Genomic DNA, 16,579 nt, shown 5'->3' on the forward strand with positions numbered 1-16,579 from the left:
CCTTTGAACTCACAGAGATCCACTAGGCCTCTGCCTCCTGAGAACTGTGATTAAATGTGTGTGCCACCACTACCCAGCTGGAAAGGCTTTTAAATACATGTTTTCCTTGCTTTATGCAATCTAGGTTCTTACTTTTGTTTCTGATTTTCTTTTAAAAAGATTTTATTTATTTATTATGTATACAACATTCTGCCTCTATGTATACCTGCACGCCAGAAATAGGGCACCAGATCTCATTACAGATGGTTGTGAGCCACCATGTGGTTGCTGGGAATTGAACTCAGGACCTCTGGAAGAGCTGCTAGTGCTCTTAACCACTGAGCCATCTCTCCAGCCCGTTTCTGATTTATCTTGTTTCTTTCCTTCTCATAAGAACCATAGTCTCCTGCCACTCACAAAACTAAGGCGACCTTCTCAGCTCCAGTATCCAGGAGCTTGGACCTTTGAGAAGAGCATGCCAGCTCCATCCTCAAACTGGCTTCCAGACTGAGCTCCTTGTCTGGAAGAATGCCCTCTTCTCCCAAAGCTCACAGCACACCCAGCCGACTGAAGACAGGCTTACTCTGTGCCCTAGCACCATGACTTACCTTGTATAGCTTGGGCTGGGGTGGCCAAAAGTCATCCGGCACATGTTTCTTGATCTCAGAGGGCTCCCCACCCAGCACCTCCCAGAACTCTGGGGGCTCTTGGCCCTGCACCAGGAGGGTGATTTCTGCCTTCCCTTTCCGCTCATTCTTGTTAATTTTCTCTGCAAAGAGCCTGAGGACAGATGCAAAGTTCTCAGCAAGGCCAGGTTGTTCTCAGAAACACCTTCCTTTGCCCAGAACATTCCAAAAGACCCACTTACCTGGCCTTGGTGGTATTGCTCAGTGTGGCCTGGACCCCCCGCCACACATAGATATCCAGTCCTCGGTCCAGGAGGAACACAAATCTGGATAGGACGTAAAAGCTGTAATGTAACTCTCTGTCCCTGACCCAAAAGGTGGGGCCCTGGCCCTTTTTGGGTAGACCTCAGGCTTTTCTTCCAAGCTCTGAGGAGAGAGTTAAGATTGCTTCCTCATAGGTGAGAAGGCAACTGAGGGCCAGCACTACTACTTCCTCTCTTATCGGTGCTCACCTGGGATCCAGTGAGGCCCCCTTGAGGGGCACAGGCTCCAACTTGATGTTCTTCTTCCCATATACACGGTACATCCTGCGGGCAGGACAAGAAAGATTTGATTTGGACACCAAGGGCAACCTGACCTTATCACCCTTGCCTCCACCCATTCCCAATCCAGGCCAATGCCACCCATCCCTACGTGCTTACCTGGTGACATAGTGTGTATCTTCCACAGTATAGAAGCCACTGGCTGTGCCGCCTTCAATGTAGGAGATGTCGTTGTCAAACACCTATTGTGCAAGTATGGTTCTTCATCACTGAGTTGTTCCTTGCCCCCATCAACTGCCTCTGTCAGACTTGGTAGAGTTTACACAGCTCGAGTGTGTACAAACCCACAGTGACTCTGAGCAGCCTGGGGTATATGCACTGGAGCCCAGGGCAGATGGGACACAATCTGAGAGGGGTTTTATGGAAGCTTGCAAACCTGGGTAGCCTGGGGTAAACTCTCCAGCTGCATGCCATCTCTAAAGGTAACCCAGCTGGCAGCAGGGGAAAGCCAGTTTGTCAACTGGCTTTGCGTTTTTTTTTTTTTTTCTTAAGCTTGGCCCTGCCCTTAGCCCCAGCAGTCCGAGGTACCACCCGGTCTCTCAGCTACTCTCCTTATCCTGTACCGGTTCCTATGCTGACCTGCTGACCCCTCTCCTTCAACCATGGATTTCAGGCTCTGACCACGAGGCCTCCTCAGACCTCACCTTGCTGTCTCTCAGCTCCCTGCCCCACCTCTGTACATAACGCCCGCCCAGGTTCCCAGTCTGCTGGATGCACCTGCAGGAACTCCTCGCTTTCGTCGCCCATCTCCTCTCGAACCGTACGGCACTCGGCACCCAGGTAGTTGCGCAGGTTGACTGCATGAATGGCAGAACAGGCTTTCTTGTCCAGTGTGGCCTCCCCACCAATCCAGTAGTAGATCTCCCAGTTCAGGGAGCCGCTGTCATCCAGGAAGGTCTGAGGAGACCAAGGCATCAGCCATGAGGGCCTTCATGGGCTATGCATGGTTTCCTAGCCCCAGGAAATGTATGTGGCTTTCCAGGCTACATGCATGCTGACCACTGACTGATTACCACACGCAGCCTGCCGACCCGCCCCTGGCCTCACTGAGCCACCCATGCAGAACAGTAGGGGCTCCAGGAGCCAGCCCACCTTGAGCACAATGTAGCAGTCAGCCTCGTAGAACTTGCCATGGAAGGCTTCCTCCACCAGCACAGGCACAAAGTTCTCAATTTGCCAGATGGTCAAACCAGGCAGCTGGCCCACATCCTCCGTGAAGAACTCGGAGTAGTCAAGGCGTGGCTTCTCCAGGCCTTGGTCCCAGCGCCTGACCTTCCCCCCGGGTGCCCGGGCATCTGTGCTTTCCTGGGGACACAGGAGCAGTACTTGACTACTGAGACACTAGGACTGACCTTTGCTTACCATCGCCACTCTCTGCTCAGGGTTCCTCTTGCTGACTTACCTCTTGTTTCTTGTTTTTCTCCTGGGCGACATCTGACATGCCCTTTAGTACTTGCTTGGCCTGGTCATCCTGGGCTGAGTCCTTGCGCCTCCGTAGCCGCATCTTGCGAGCCAAGGGGTCCTTGGACCCGCTCCCTACTTGTGGGAGGTGCAAGAATATGAGCCCTTGCAAATGGGAAAGCAAAAGTTCAGAGAAGTGCCCTGCTCCCAGGCTAGAACATTCTACTTACCAGCTGCAGCTGCAGCCACTGTGGCAGGGGAGGCACCGGCCAGCCTCAGCTGGTTCTGTAGTGAGAAGTCAATGTTGTACCACTCAGCAGTTCGGTCAGCAGGCTTGGGCGGCATGACCAGACTAGGGTTTTCTCGCACATCCAGGACCTGTTAGGTGAGCAGAGACGGTGCTGGGCTGGGCGCTCATGCCTGGTCTCCAACTGTGGTCCACAGCTGGAACCAGGAACTAAATCCTTACCCTGGGCAGCTACAGCTGCTGTGGGGCTTCAGTGACACTACACTGTGCTGAGAGAGCATGCTTTCCCCAGTGGTTCCTGGGCACTGCCCCTACAAGGCTACTACTAGGTCTCACTCCAAGACATAGGCACACCCTCTGCTCCATCTCTCTTGATACCCTGTCCCCACTGCCTGACCTCAATCTCTGTCAGGAAGTGGATGGCCTCTGGGAGGGTCACCAGGCGGTTCTTGTTCAGGACGAGTTTCTTCAGCTTAGGGCACCTGTAAAGACAGGACCAGCCAGAGCCTTAGGGGATATGGTGTTGCAATTAGGGTCGTCCCAGTTCTTGTCTCAGAGCAAGGGATCCACATGATCCACACGAGAGTCAGTGACTTTCAGAAGAGGACAGAAGCCACAAACTTACATGGTGCTGGACCCCTTCTGATCTCGACCCTAACATTAGACTAGGAAACCCAAGTTGGGTGTGGGATAGGATGGGGCAGGCTAATCAGTCATTAGCAGGATGCTGGCAGATCACCAAGCTGCAGCATGGGCTCCATCTTGAGCTCCCACCCTAGCCCAGCCTGCCCAATACCTGCAGAGGCTCTCAGGAATCAGCTCCAGGTTGTTGTTAGCAGCCATGAATTCCTCCAGGCTGCTGAGTTTGCCAATGCCAGAAGGTAGTCCATCAAAGTCCAGCTTGTTGGAGTTCAGGTACAGCTTCTTCAGCTTGGTCAGCTTGCAAATGGCTGACTGGAGGGGCAGAGCATCAGTTAGGGTAGACCCCAGCACTCCTGCCCAGCCCACCCATGTCCCAGGCACAGGCTCACAGGCAGGGAGGTGAGCTGGTTGCGGGACAGATTCAAGGTCTCCAGGTGCACCCACTGGTCGATGCACAGGGACAGCTCTGTAATCTGGTTGCTACTGAGGTTGAGGCGGCGCAGGTTAGGGAGGGTGTACAGGCACTCTGGCACCCTTGTCAAGTCGTTGCATGAGAGGTCCACATCTGGGCATTGGAGGGGATATCAGTTAGGACCACATCTGGGACACTGGAGGGCACATCAGTTAGGACCACATCTGGGGCATTGGAGGGCACATCAGTTAGGATCCACACAACAGCCACCAGAAGAAGCAAGCCTCATTGTGAATCCCTATTATTTATTTTACAACCAGGCTGTGTGGCCTTGGGCAAACCTCTGTGACTAAAGGTGTGTTATCTGAGAACCTCAGAGCAGGTTGTGGTCTGGGGGCAGAAACCCAGTGTAAATCGATCACTGGGTGTGCAAAACTGTAATCCCAGCACATGGAAAGCCAGGAAAGGAGGACTGCTATGATTCAAGGGCAACCTGTCAACACAGTGAGTACCAACCAGGCCAAGCAGCCAGTCACACAGCAAGGCCCTATCTAAAAAGCTTTTAAATAGTAACCTAATGTATCTGTGAGATGTGACTGCAGAGGCAGGACTCTGCCCCTTCATTCCCAAGGAAGCAGACAAGCTCAAAGGAGTGGAAACTTAGGGGCACCCTAGACAGTCCAGACCTGAAAGGTTGCTCAGGCCCTCCAGGCTGGTGGGGAGGTTGCTCTGGGTGCGCTGAGTGTTCCGCAGGTGCAGGGTCTGTAGGGCCGTCATGGCTGGGAGCTGCCTGTGAGGAAAGGACTGGTCACCCTAAGGCAAGTCCATTCAAGGGGTGTAGCTGGGGACAGGGTGGACAGGCGGGCATGATGTTCAGCAAGCACAAGCCAGAGCTGAGGCCTGAGGCTTGGGGTGGGAAGAGCCAGGACCTCTGGGATGCAAGGGAAAGCAAGGCACCTACCGGAGCTGTGCGTGCAGCAGTGGGTTTCCACTCAGCACCAGGGTCTGAAGGTGCACAAGGCGGCGCATCTGAGGTGGAAGGCTCTCTAGGCGGTTCTCACTGAGGTCCAAGTACAGCAGGTCCGTAAGATTGATGAAGAGCTGGTTGGGGATGGAGTCAATGCTGCAGAGCAGAGGGGAAAGGCTGAAGTCAGCCTCCATCCCACCTGCTTCTTGCTGCCCACCTGCTGTGCCCGGGGTCTCCCCAGCACCTGTTATGGCTCAGGTTGAGCACCAGCATGTTCTTGGCATTCTCCAGCTCCCGTGGGCATTCTGTCAACTGGTTATGGCTCAAGTCCTAGGAAGCAGGGGCAAGGTCAGGCCAGGGTGGCCTCACCTCATGCCTCTGCCCTACTCAGGAATCTAGCAGAACACTGCACAGGGAGTGATAAGCATTTAGAACAGGGAAACAGAGATCCTGAGCGGAAGGGGCAGGGTTAGGGAACGGATGCCATGAGTGATGCTGGCCCAGCACTGGCTATTTCAGGGATGATGATGGCCCCAGAGGCTGCTATCATGAGTGAGGACCAAATGCCTGGGCATCCTAGGGGCCAGTTGGGCAGGGAACCACTGACCAAAACTGAGAGATCATCCAGTTTGAAGATATCATCAGGGACTCCAGAGTTCTTCAGGCTGTTGGCCCGAGCTACAATGGCCTAAGGGGATAAGGAAAGAATTTATGATCATTACTTTCTGCCCGCAGGGAGAAACGCAGGTCAGGTGGAGAGGTCTTCAGAAATTGGAGGTAACACCTGAGGACTCTCCCACCTCTGACCTTTGCTCACAGTCCATCCGAGGGGCTCATCCTACCTTCCTGTGAATGCCTATTTAAACTTTAAAACCTGATGTGTCCGGGGCTGGAGAGATGGCTCAGCGGTTAAGAGCATTGCCTGCTCTTCCAAAGGTCCTGAGTTCAATTCCCAGCAACCACATGGTGGCTCATAACAATCTATAATGAGGTCTGGTACCCTCTTCTGGATTTCAGGCATACATGCAGACAGAATATTGTATACATAAAAAAAAAAAAAAACCCTAATGTGTCCCAGAGCCCAACAAGGGCCCCCAGAGCTGTGGTACTGGGATGGAAGCTCAGGGCTTGGCAGGTGACAAGCATGCTCTGTCACTGAACTGCTTCCCACCTACTCTTTTTCTTTTTTCCAGAGACAGGATCTTACTATGTAACTCTCTGTCCTGGAACTTGCTATGTAGACCAGGCTGGCTTCAGACTCAGAGATCTACCTGCCTCTATCTCCTGAGTGCTGGGATTAAAGGCGTGAGCCACTACCTTCATCTCCACTTTCTACTTTTTATCCTGAGTCAGTTTCCCTAGCTTGTCCAGCGGAGCCTGAGCTCACTTTGTAGCCCAGGAGAGGCCTGAACTTTCCGTTTATCTACTTTAGCCTCTCGTAGCTGGCGTTATAGTTTCTATGTCACTGGCTCAGAAGAATATGTGCTCTTTTTTCCTTTTATGTGTATGTATGGATGCCTGCATGTATGTATGTGTACCATGTGCAGCTGAATGCAGGCATAGCAGGCTAGTCATGGCCTTGACAGACTGAGGCAAGCCAGCTAACTCCCCAGCTACGTGATGGTGACACTAGATAAGACACTTCATCACTGTGTACCCCTGAAACCTCTCTTCACCGAGGTGTGGAAATCTGAGCGAAGACTGGGGCTAGGGAACAGTGCTGCTTCACCTGAGTCTGGGTGTCTAATGCAGCAAGCACATCTGTGTCTCCCTACACACACCCTACCTGCTGGAGGCAAAGGATGACTTGCCGAGAGCTCTTTAGCCAATGTGGAAGTGTGAACAAGAAAGGCCCCCACAGGCTCAAATACGGAATGCTTGGTCCCCAGTTGGTGGGCTCTGTGGGAAGGGTTAGGAGGTGTAGCCTTGTTGGAGGGGGCGTGTCACTGGGGCAGGCTTTGGGGTTTCAAAAGCCCACACCATTCCAGTTAACTTTCTCTGCTGTGCGGCTGTTGTCTCAACATGAGCTTTCAGGTATTGCTCAGCACCATGCCTGCCTGCCTGCTGCGCTCCTGGAACCATGAGCTCACAAATAAAACACGTTCTTTTATAAGCTGCCTCAGTCCTATGTCTTTTCACTGTAACAGAAAAGTAACTAAGACAACTAGGAGGGGGCAAAGCCCTGGTCCAGAGCCGGGTTCCCAACATCTAGAGGGTGTGGCCCCGTAAGGACAGCGCTGGCTGAAGCCTGTAAAGCTGGCAGGGGTCTGATTTCCAGGCAGTCATCCCAGCCACACTGCAGTCTGAGAAGTCACCTGCCCGTGTGGCACATGACAGACAAACACGGACTGGTACCGTGCTCCACCTGCCCACAGCCTGGCCCAAGTCCACTCACCCGAAGTGAAGGCAGGCTGGACAGCTCCCCATGCAGTGTAGTCAGGTTGTTGTGGCTCACAGACAGGTGCTCCTGGATGAGACAAGAGCCAGAGGCTCAGGTGGGTACCTAAGATGTGCAGCTTCTCTGTCCCTGTAACTCTGCCCCATGCAAATAGGTCCCTCTCCTTTACACACCCTCAGTTTCCCTGTTTACCTCCTAGGCCGGGTGTCCACTCCCACTCCAGATCTTTCTGTGTTCTCTCCATGTGACTAAAAGCAGGGTATGCCCACCGGGCCCAGCCGCAGTGACAGGGACCCTCCCTGCTGCCCACTATCCTTACCAGCTTCTGCAGAGCCGCCAGTTCTTCAGGCAGGTAGCAGAGGCCTGTGCGGTTCAGCTTTAGCCATCGCAGGCTGGTCATGGCCTTAACATTCTCAGGGAAGTAGCCACCCTGGTGGGAGCAGGCATGGTGAGGACAGTGAGGGAAATGGGGAGAGGGATGACCCGTTCCCAACACCTGCTGTGGTCCTGCTGTGGTCCCCGTAGAATCTAGAGGCCAGAACTGTTTCTTACTCACAAGATTGGAGGAATGTCTCTTCTGCTGCTGGAGTCTGTGTCCCAAGCAGGCCAGAATAGCCTGCTGTGTTTCAAGGAATACCCAGCAGTCCACTCTGGTTAGTGGCACTCACTTCCACACAGTTTGGGGCTATCTGGGTAGGATTCCCCCTGACACAACCCAGATTGCACTAAGAGCCCAGCTCCCCACCATTCCTGGTACAATCTCTTCATTCATTCCTTATATGGAATGCCCACTTCATCCCCCCCCTTGGCCATTTTTTTTTCTTTAAGATTTATTCATTTATATGCCTGCTGGCCAGAAGAGGGCACCAGACATCATTACAGATGGTTGTGAGCCACCATGTGGGAATTGAACTCAGGACTTCTGGAAGAGCAGCCAGTGCTCTTAGCTGCTGAGCTATCTTTTGTTTTTTTGAGACAAGGTTTCTCTGTGTAGCCCTTAGGCTGCCCTCGAAGCCAGAGATCCGCCTGCCTCTGCCTCCTGAGTGCTGGAATTGAAGGCATGTGCACCACCACCGCCCAGTGGCTAATCCTGATCATCTGAGCCTCATGAAGCTTAATTGCCTTCTGTTACTGTCTCCTCCTCCAGCCACATTCCCCAAGGTGACTCAGACGTTCCCAGCCCAGAGAGGACACAGGGAGACCACAGGTGGAGATGGTGGGCATGTGGACAGGGCAAAGCAGTGACAACGATGTGCAGAGTCAAACAAATGTTCGTCCATGTGCAGGAGAACTCAGGAGGAACCCACCTCCTCCCCCTCAGCCCCCAATCTGACATCTAAAGGGATGCCAGGCCTCTGAGCTGCCCCTCCAGTCCAGCTTTCCTCTCCCCTGCGCCCACAATCAGTCTGCCTCATTAATAATAATAATAATAATAATAATAATAATAATAATAATAATAATAATAATATTTTCTCCGTGTAGCTATGGCTATCCTGGAACTCTTTTTGTAGACCAGGCTGGCTTCAACTCAGAGCCACTTGCCTCTGCCTCCCAACTGCTGGGACTATAAGCATTTGCCACCACGCCCATAGTCTGCCTCTTTCTTGACTATCAAGAACTTGGGTTGCCGGTAACCAGTGCCCTGGCCCATCAGTCTAGCAGCTGCGCAGACACACCGCGCACACCTGTCAGACATCTACATACTAACTAACAGATCCCTTTCCATTCCACGCCTCCAAACAGGCTGGTCCAAAGGGGCAGGTGAGAACCCCGGGGCTGCCAGAGGAGAAGCGACTGGCCGGAAAACACAGGGTGGGGCGGTAGCCGGCTAGGGCGTGTGCCATCGGTGTCACGGACTCGGGCGCGAGACCCGCCGGGCCCCTCTCCTGGGCCACCCCGGTACCCCAAGCCCCGGCTCCGGTCTTCCGCCGCGGGCGGGGCAGGCCCGGGAAAACTCGCCGAGGCCCGACCGCCCCGCCCGCCGGTCCCGGAAGCGCAGAGGGCGCGGCCCAGAGGGACGGCCTCGGGGTCACCCTCCTTCTATCCCCCCGCCCCCCGCGAACCTTGAAGTCGTTGCCGCTGAGGTCCACGCCGCGCACGAACGGCAGCACCCCGGTGGCCTCCATGGTGGCGCAGCTCTCCGGCGGGCAGGGAGGACGCAAGCGGCCAGCAGCCGCGGGCTGGGTCAGCGCCGGCCCCGCCCCTTTAACCCGCGCGCGCCTCCTCCCGGCAGCGGCCTCTGCGGGAAGGGCGGCGCGGCGGCTCCGGGAGCTCTAGGCCTCGCCCGGCCCGGACTTCTCGCGAGCTCGGGCACCGGAGAGGCCTGCGGGGGTCCGGGACTCCCGCCGGAGGCGTCCGCCACCTCCGCTGTCCTGTCGCGGCGTCGAGGGTGGGCTCCAGGCACAGTCGCTTGGGCGGCTTTAGCCTGGGAAGCTGGCTGTGACCCTGGAGAGATCACGGTGCCGACGTCAGGGGCGCAGGCGGCTTGTGGGTGACAGATCGGCGGTAGTGAGACTTCCGGGTCTTTGGGGCTTAGCCCTTGTGTTTCTGGCCTCAACTTTGCTCCTGGGCGACATGCTTCCCAGAGCTGTCGGGAGCAAATGGGCTCTCAACGTGTGGCAGTTTAAAGACCACGGTGCACAAACACTTCAAAATAATAGCGAAGCCATGTGTTACTCTCGCCTGGCACCAGGACTCCCGCCACTGCTCTTAAGTGGCTTGTTTCTGGCGCTAGAAGACCCGGCGTCTCTCTGGGGCCAGGCTGTCAGTGCCTGGCTGGCACACGGTAGGTTTCCCATAGGCAGACATGGCTGTCCTATGGCGTTCAAGGGTCTGGCCGCCGGTGTTACAGCAGGGGACACGGGGCTGGTAGGGTTCGCACGACATGGCACAGCTCTTTAGCCACAGCGTGCCAGGCAAGCCCAGAGGAAATGAGACCACCGGACCCTGTCGCAGGGGCAAACTTGAGAGAGAGAGAATGTGGCCCTTTGGGTTAAGAGCGGTTCTGTCTCCTGGCTCACCACAGCGTGCCAGGCAAGCCCAGAGGAAATGAGACCACCGGACCCTGTCGCAGGGGCAAACTTGAGAGAGAGAGAATGTGGCCCTTTGGGTTAAGAGCGGTTCTGTCTCCTGGCTCACCAGAAGAGCCTGGGCCCGGACAGCGCTCTCCACACCAAGGCTCCCAGCACAAGTACACACAAGGTCAGACCGGAGGCTTAGGCAGAACTGCCGAGAATTCGAGGTCAGCCTTGGCTTCAGTGGGAGGCCCTTTGGCAACAACAAAAAGTAAATGAATTAGATCAGGCCCTGAATGACTGTCACTCCCTCACACACACTCCCCCCCCCCCATTTTGCGGAGACAACGTAACCTTGTCCCTTTAAATCCGGAGAGCGCCCGTGGTTCCGCCCCCCGACGGTCAAGGGGCGTGCCTGGCGATCATTGGCTGAGCTGCGCAGTTTTGAGCACGTGTGCGCACGAGTTGTGCTCTCGGATTGGAGCGAAGGCTTGCTCATCCAGCGTGCCTTTCGGGTCACCTGCCGCCCCGGGGCTCGGCGTTCGGTTCCCGGGCCTTGCACGTTCCATTCCCAGGCAGGTCCTGGGGCTCCAGGATCCTACTCGCTGCGTCCTCGGGTCGGTGTGTTCAGGCCGGGACGCAGGTACGGCTGCTGCAGCGCGCGGGGAGGCCCGGGGTCTCCCAGCCCTGGGCGTGGACACGCGTCCCTAGGCAGGTGGAGGCGTGGCTTGTGGTCGCACCGCGGTGGGAAGGAGGATTTAGGGACTGAAGACCTGAGTTTGAATCTTAGCGTTGGCCCTTCCCCACTTGGGTAGAGCACATGATTTCCATGGCCTCAGTGATGCCCTCCTTGAATAGAGTTTAAGAGCCGTTTATATGTGGTTACACGTTTCTGCTCAGCCCTGATTCATCCAGGACAATCAGTTTTGGCCCGAGAGGAAGGACAGATAACTAGGCTATTTTGTTATTTTTGTTTTGAGCAGGGTCTTTATTGTGTAGCAGCTCTGGCTGTCCTCCAGCTCACGGGGTAGATCAGGCTTGCCTCGAACTCATGGAGATCTGACTGCTTCTGCCTCCTGAGTCCTGTGATTAAGGTCTACACTACCACCCTGGGCCTGCGTTGGTTATTTTTAATCACCCATTTTATTCCCTCCTGCCCAGAGTTCGAATACAAGACCTTTCCACGTGCACGGCTAGACCCACTTTAGACAGGTGATGGAACAGAAGCCCCTTTCAGTTCTCAGAGTGGGTTCTTGGTCCGAGGGCAGTGGTAGACAGTAATGGAGGAGGAGAAACGGCTTCTGAGATTACCATAGGCCCCCTGGCTGGCCTTTGACCTTGCCAGGCCCCAGGACAGGGTCTTATTTTTAGTCTGGGAGAGCAGACAGGTGTCTGTCCCAGCTGAGTCACAAAGTGCCTCAGAGTTCAGCTACTCCCGGCATCTTGTCACTTGGCAACTGGGTCCCAAGGCACCCACGGCCCCCAAGGGAGGGCTGAGATCCTTGGTGTCCCAGCATGCAATGACCTTCTGGCTTAGTGGACTGAGCCCTGGGAATTTCTGTTTCCTTTCCCAGGTTCCTGACCCCACCCAGCTTTCCTTACTGGTGCTCTTGTGCAGAAAAAAAAAAACAGAAACCCTGGCCTATAGGCCTTCCTCTCACCTTCCCATCCCCAACATTGTTCTGAGTTTAAGGGCCTGGCCAGCTTCTCCTCATTCAGTGGGCTATTTTGGGTTACTTTGCTCACCACTGGACCGTGGGGCCTTTATCCTTGACTTGTACATGCCCTCAGCTTGGCATCTGATGGGGTTGCCCTGCCTCTGGAAGTTTTCTTGTCAAGATTTGGGGGAGGGGCCAGTAAATGGATCCCTAAATTTGCTGAGGATCTATCAAAGGTCCGACAGGTCCCACCCAAACTGGCTTTCTGGAAACCCACAATGCCAGTCTTTCTGGGGGCTTTGGGCTCCTCCTGACAGGCTGTCACACAGAGTGGCTGTTCTGGGTGGGTCTGGATTCGGAGTCTAGAGCATGACTAGGAGCCATGGGGAAGTAGAAATACCCAGGCTTTGTAAGTAGATGCGGCTGGAGGTTGTGTTTTGAGCCCCAAGCTGTAACACTCACTCTGTTGGCTTGGCAACTTGTGTCTGTGTAGAGTAAGGGTAGCCATGGGGAGACCTTTTCTCAAGGTCTTGGCAGATGTCAGAGATCTTGGAGGGTGAAGCCAGGAAAGAGGCTTGAAGCCTTCCTGTGTGAGCCCCCTCCAGAGGTGGGAAGCATGCGGGTTTGAAGTAGGGGCCTGGCAGTACCCTTATGTCTGTCTGAGGAACCCTTTGAGCAGCCCCTTTCTCGTGAGGCCCCAGGAAACACTGTGATTATTGCTAAGCATCTATGCATGTTGGCCCTACCGGTCCGGCTGTCCTCTCCCTCAGCAACACACCCCTGCCTCTCTTACAGGCGACCATGGCAGAGTTCTCACAGAAGCAGAGGAAGCAGCGTGGTGACGAAGGCCTGGGCAGTGTGGTGGACTTCCTCCTGGCTAATGCTCGTTTGGTGCTAGGTGTGGGCGGGGCTGCAGTGCTAGGCATTGCCACCCTGGCTGTAAAGCGGGTAAGGCCAGGCTGGCAAAGCCTGCCTGAGACCTCCACAGGAGGAGGTGGGACTGGGGAACTGAGGGATGGCGGGACTTTTTTGTTGTTTTGTTTTGTTTTTCAAGACAGTTTCTCTTTGTAGCACTGGCTGTCCTGGAATTCACTCCAAAGACCAGGCTGGTCTGGAATTCACAGAGATCTGCCTGCCTCTGCCTCCTAAGTGCTGGGATTAAAGGCGTGTGCTACCACCGCCTGGCAGTGGTGGGACTTTTTGAGGCTGAACTGGAACAACACGGGCCCCCTCCTTTTTCACTCTAGCTTCCTGGTGTGCTCCCCCCCAGCTTTGCCACGGCTCCCGATGCTCTGATCTGTGTCACTTTGCCTATAGCTCATCGACAGGGCCACTAGCCCTCGGGATGAGGATGACACCAAGGGGGACAGCTGGAAGGAACTGAACCTGCTGAGAGCCACATCACACCAACAGCCCCAACCCCCCCCTGCTGCCCTCAGCCAGCCCATACCTCTTGTGTCCCCCTCACCCTCTGTCCCAGGTGAGCGGTACTTCTTCCTAGCCAACGTGGTGAGTCCTGTGCAGGAGATGCAATCTTCACAAGGTTTTGCTCCTCTTTGGGTTGGGTACTCCTCAGGTGGTCCATAGGTATCATAGGTCTCTGTTTCTCTGTTGTGCTAAGGATAAAACCCAGAGCCTCCCAGATGCCAGACCAGTACTCCACCACTGAGTCGCTCCACAGCCCTGGGGTCCTTAATTTATCTGTCTGCTTTCGACCATAGCAAGCTCGCACCATATAATGGTGGAGAGCCTCAGATGGGGAAACTGAGGCCTGGAGAGATCAGGATATGTCTTCCCCATTCTCCGTGAAGTTGTTTTAGTTGTAGGAGCCAGTGTTGGGACTCTGGGCCAGTGGGACTTTGTCCTCATGTCCTCACTGTCCTAAAGACCTGAGCTCAGGGCTTCCTCAGTGACCGTCACAGGTGAGGAGGAAGCCCAGTGCGGCCATACAGCTAGTGACCAGGTAGTTTTCCTAACTTGTTAAGGGACCTTCTGAACTGTCCTGGATGCTTCCCTCTGCAGTGGAGCCCACACCCGCTCATTCTCAGACCACACCGACGCCTCAACCCAGCTCCCTAGCACCCTTGTGCCTGACGTTGCAGGAGAAGCTGCTGGCATTTGAGCGCAACCGCGTGACTGTCCCAGAAGCCCATGTGGCTTTGGTGAAACAGCTGGCTGGAGACATTGCCTTGGAGCTGCAGGCCTACTTGAGGAGCAAGTTCCCAGAACTGCCCTTTGGTGCGCTGGTGCCAGGCGGGCCTCTCTACGATGGGCTACAGGCAGGGGCTGCTGAGCGTGTGCGCCTGCTAGCACCCCTGGAGTTAGAACCAGGGCTGTGGAGCCTGGTACCTGGCATGGACACTGTGGCCAGGGAACCTCGATGCTGGGCTGTGCGCAGGACCCAGCTTGAGTTCCATCCCCGTGGGCGCAGCCCATGGGACCGCTTCCTGGTCGGGGGTTATCTTTCCTCCCGTGTCTTGTTGGAGCTGCTACGGAAGGCCCTGGCAGCCTCCGTCAACTGGCCAGCCATTGGTAGCCTACTTGGATGTCTGATCCGGCCCAATGTGGCTTCTGAGGAGCTGCTGCTGGACGTGCAACATGAGTATCTGGAGTTCACTTTAGCTGTGCTCGTGGTGGTCCCTGGGGCCAGCACTGATGGTCGTCTTCTGCTGGCTTGGCCCCTGGAGGGGCTGGCTGCCAATCTCTGGCTGCAGGATCTATATCCTGTAGAGGCTGCCTGTTTGCGGGCCCTGGATGACCAGGATGCTGGCGCTCGCCGGAGGTTGTTGCTGCTGCTATGTGGTGTGTGTCGTGGCCATCCGGCTCTGGTGCGACTGGGCTGGAGCCACCTGACCCAGGTGGTTCTGCATCTGGGTAAAGAGGAAGTAGCCTGGACTGAGGAGGCTTTGGGGGATCGCTTTCTGCAAGCCCTGGAGTTTCTGGTGGGCAGCTTGGAGCAGGCTAACCTGCCCTGTCACTTCAACCCCAGCGTGAACCTCTTGGACAGTTTTCGGGAAGAGGAGATTGATGACATTGGCTATGTACTGTACAGTGGTCTGCAGGTCCCTGAGAGCCTACTCTAGGTAGATGAGGCCCATCATTGACTTGTTCTTCTGATGCTGGAGAGCAGCAGCTACCTCCCTCCAGGGACACTGCAGAGTGTGGTTTGCTTTATTTTAGCCAGAGGGGAGGGGAGGATGCATTACCTAAGCCTGTGGGTAGGTATGTGCCTGGGTGATGGTGACCAGGATTCCCAAATCCAGAGAGTCTGGGTTCATGTTACCTAATGTGACTAGCCTGTCCTGGCTTTTAGTGCCAGCCGCACTGATGCCCCTTGGCCCTCTGGGGTTATCTTAGGATATTGGGCTTAGTCTATCATCACCAGCAATGAACTTCCCAAGAATGGGACATGGCTTTTGATTTCCTAGGCTTCACCTACATTTTGCCAAGAAGGACACTTAATGTTCTTGGTTGGGTAAGAGCCCCAGGTATCCTGGAGGCACACACAGTTGGTCACTGAGTATCATGTTTGTTACTCTCTGGGGCAGGAATTATCTGGCACCCTGGAAGGTAGCTTCTTAGCTGTTGAAGGATGGCGTTCTCCTGCCGGTCATGCATTTGTTTCTCTGGTTGAGTCCTTGGGCATTGAAATGGAAGTGGTCTTCCTTGCTGCCTGCCTGCCTGCCTGCCTGCCTTATACCCTAGGGAAGAAAGGTCTTGTTTCCTCTTGCTAGGTGGGTTTTTCTGTAGGTCTCAAATTACCTCTGGGAGAGCCCCTTCCTATTTGGGGGCTGAGCTCTGTGCTGCCTGTGCAAGACTATCTCATAGTGGCTGCTCCTGGGCCTCACTGCAGGGTAGAGGATGTGCCCCTCCCAGAGGCCTGCGTGCAGCCATGGCCTATGCAGCGTGCCAAAATATTCATGATAAATGTCTGTGCCCTCACCTGGAACCCTGATTAAGGTGGCATAGCTGGAGGAGGGATATTACCTCCCCGGGCCAGGGGCCCTTTCTATTTTTAGGTATCCCCCACCACACACACACACACACACTGAAACAATGCTATGCCTTGAAGAGTGAATAAAAGAAGGATCATTTTTATACCTGTGTGATTCTTGCTGACAGAAAATGGTCTTAATACCTTCACAGGTGGCTGCTTGGAGCTTCACAAGTCTTGTAGCTGGCTTGATGTGGAGGCTTGAGGTCATCATGGAGATGGTCAGATTCCATTTTCAAAAGTCCTTTCAGGGCCGGGCGGTGGTGGCTCACGCTTTTAATCCCAGCACTCGGGAGGCAGAGGCAGGTGGATCTCTGTGAGTTCGAGACTAGCCTGGTCTACAAGAGCTAGTTCCAGGACAGGAACCAAAACCAAAGAGAAACTCTGTCTCGAAAAACAAAAAATAACAACAAAAAACAAAAGTCCTTTCAGGAGCTAGGCAGTGGTGGTACACACCTTTAATGCCAGCACTCAGGAGGCAGAGGGGGAAAAAGTACACGGCCTCCTCTGGAAAGTATGAAGGAAGAAAGTGTCTCAATCTGCCATCTTCAAGGGACAAGCCACAGCAGGGAAGAACTGGGACAAGAGGGTGCTGAGCTGGGTGGAGTCCCAGGAAGAAGCTCCCGTGGCCTTCACTGG

At 54.9% G+C, this 16,579-nt stretch overlaps 2 protein-coding genes across 4 annotated transcripts in view; one reads left to right on the forward strand and one right to left on the reverse strand.

Moving 5' to 3' along the window:
- Positions 1–9,469, reverse strand: part of Flii (FLII actin remodeling protein) — a 13,356-nt gene extending 3,887 nt beyond the window's left edge. Inside the window, exons 1-18 of one of the 2 annotated variants that reach the window (XM_050163700.1) lie at positions 9,338–9,469; positions 7,594–7,704; positions 7,272–7,343; positions 5,484–5,564; positions 5,121–5,206; positions 4,871–5,032; positions 4,596–4,699; positions 3,887–4,062; positions 3,652–3,809; positions 3,253–3,337; positions 2,839–2,986; positions 2,610–2,743; positions 2,300–2,512; positions 1,925–2,104; positions 1,307–1,389; positions 1,118–1,192; positions 848–931; positions 588–759 (exon numbers count right to left, since the gene is read on the reverse strand). In XM_050163700.1, the coding sequence (XP_050019657.1) occupies positions 588–759; positions 848–931; positions 1,118–1,192; positions 1,307–1,389; positions 1,925–2,104; positions 2,300–2,512; positions 2,610–2,743; positions 2,839–2,986; positions 3,253–3,337; positions 3,652–3,809; positions 3,887–4,062; positions 4,596–4,699; positions 4,871–5,032; positions 5,121–5,206; positions 5,484–5,564; positions 7,272–7,343; positions 7,594–7,704; positions 9,338–9,400 (2,187 nt within the window). In that variant the 5' untranslated portion in view covers positions 9,401–9,469. Of the gene's footprint in view, positions 1–587; positions 760–847; positions 932–1,117; positions 1,193–1,306; positions 1,390–1,924; positions 2,105–2,299; positions 2,513–2,609; positions 2,747–2,838; positions 2,987–3,252; positions 3,338–3,651; positions 3,810–3,886; positions 4,063–4,595; positions 4,700–4,870; positions 5,033–5,120; positions 5,207–5,483; positions 5,565–7,271; positions 7,344–7,593; positions 7,705–9,337 lie in introns of both variants that reach the window. The other variant, XM_050163699.1, reaches the window with a different exon arrangement.
- Positions 9,470–9,935: 466 nt separating this feature from the next.
- Mief2 (mitochondrial elongation factor 2) lies at positions 9,936–16,028 on the forward strand. Of its 2 annotated transcripts, XM_050163709.1 has the most exons (5): positions 10,076–10,300; positions 10,419–10,931; positions 12,742–12,894; positions 13,264–13,426; positions 13,969–16,028. In XM_050163709.1, the coding sequence occupies exons 3-5, from the start codon at positions 12,748–12,750 to the stop codon at positions 15,027–15,029; spliced, it is 1,371 nt and encodes a 456-aa protein (XP_050019666.1). In that variant the 5' UTR covers positions 10,076–10,300; positions 10,419–10,931; positions 12,742–12,747; the 3' UTR covers positions 15,030–16,028. The 2 variants fall into 2 exon arrangements, with proteins under 2 accessions (XP_050019667.1, XP_050019666.1); XM_050163710.1 differs by lacking the exons at positions 10,076–10,300; positions 10,419–10,931 and adding an exon at positions 9,936–10,059.
- Positions 16,029–16,579: the final 551 nt, after the last annotated feature.

This window comes from Alexandromys fortis, unplaced genomic scaffold (genome assembly GCF_014885135.2).
Source record: "Alexandromys fortis isolate MF-2015 unplaced genomic scaffold, M_Fortis_MF-2015_v1.1 scaffold_149, whole genome shotgun sequence".
NCBI classification, from domain to species: Eukaryota; Metazoa; Chordata; class Mammalia; order Rodentia; family Cricetidae; genus Alexandromys; species Alexandromys fortis.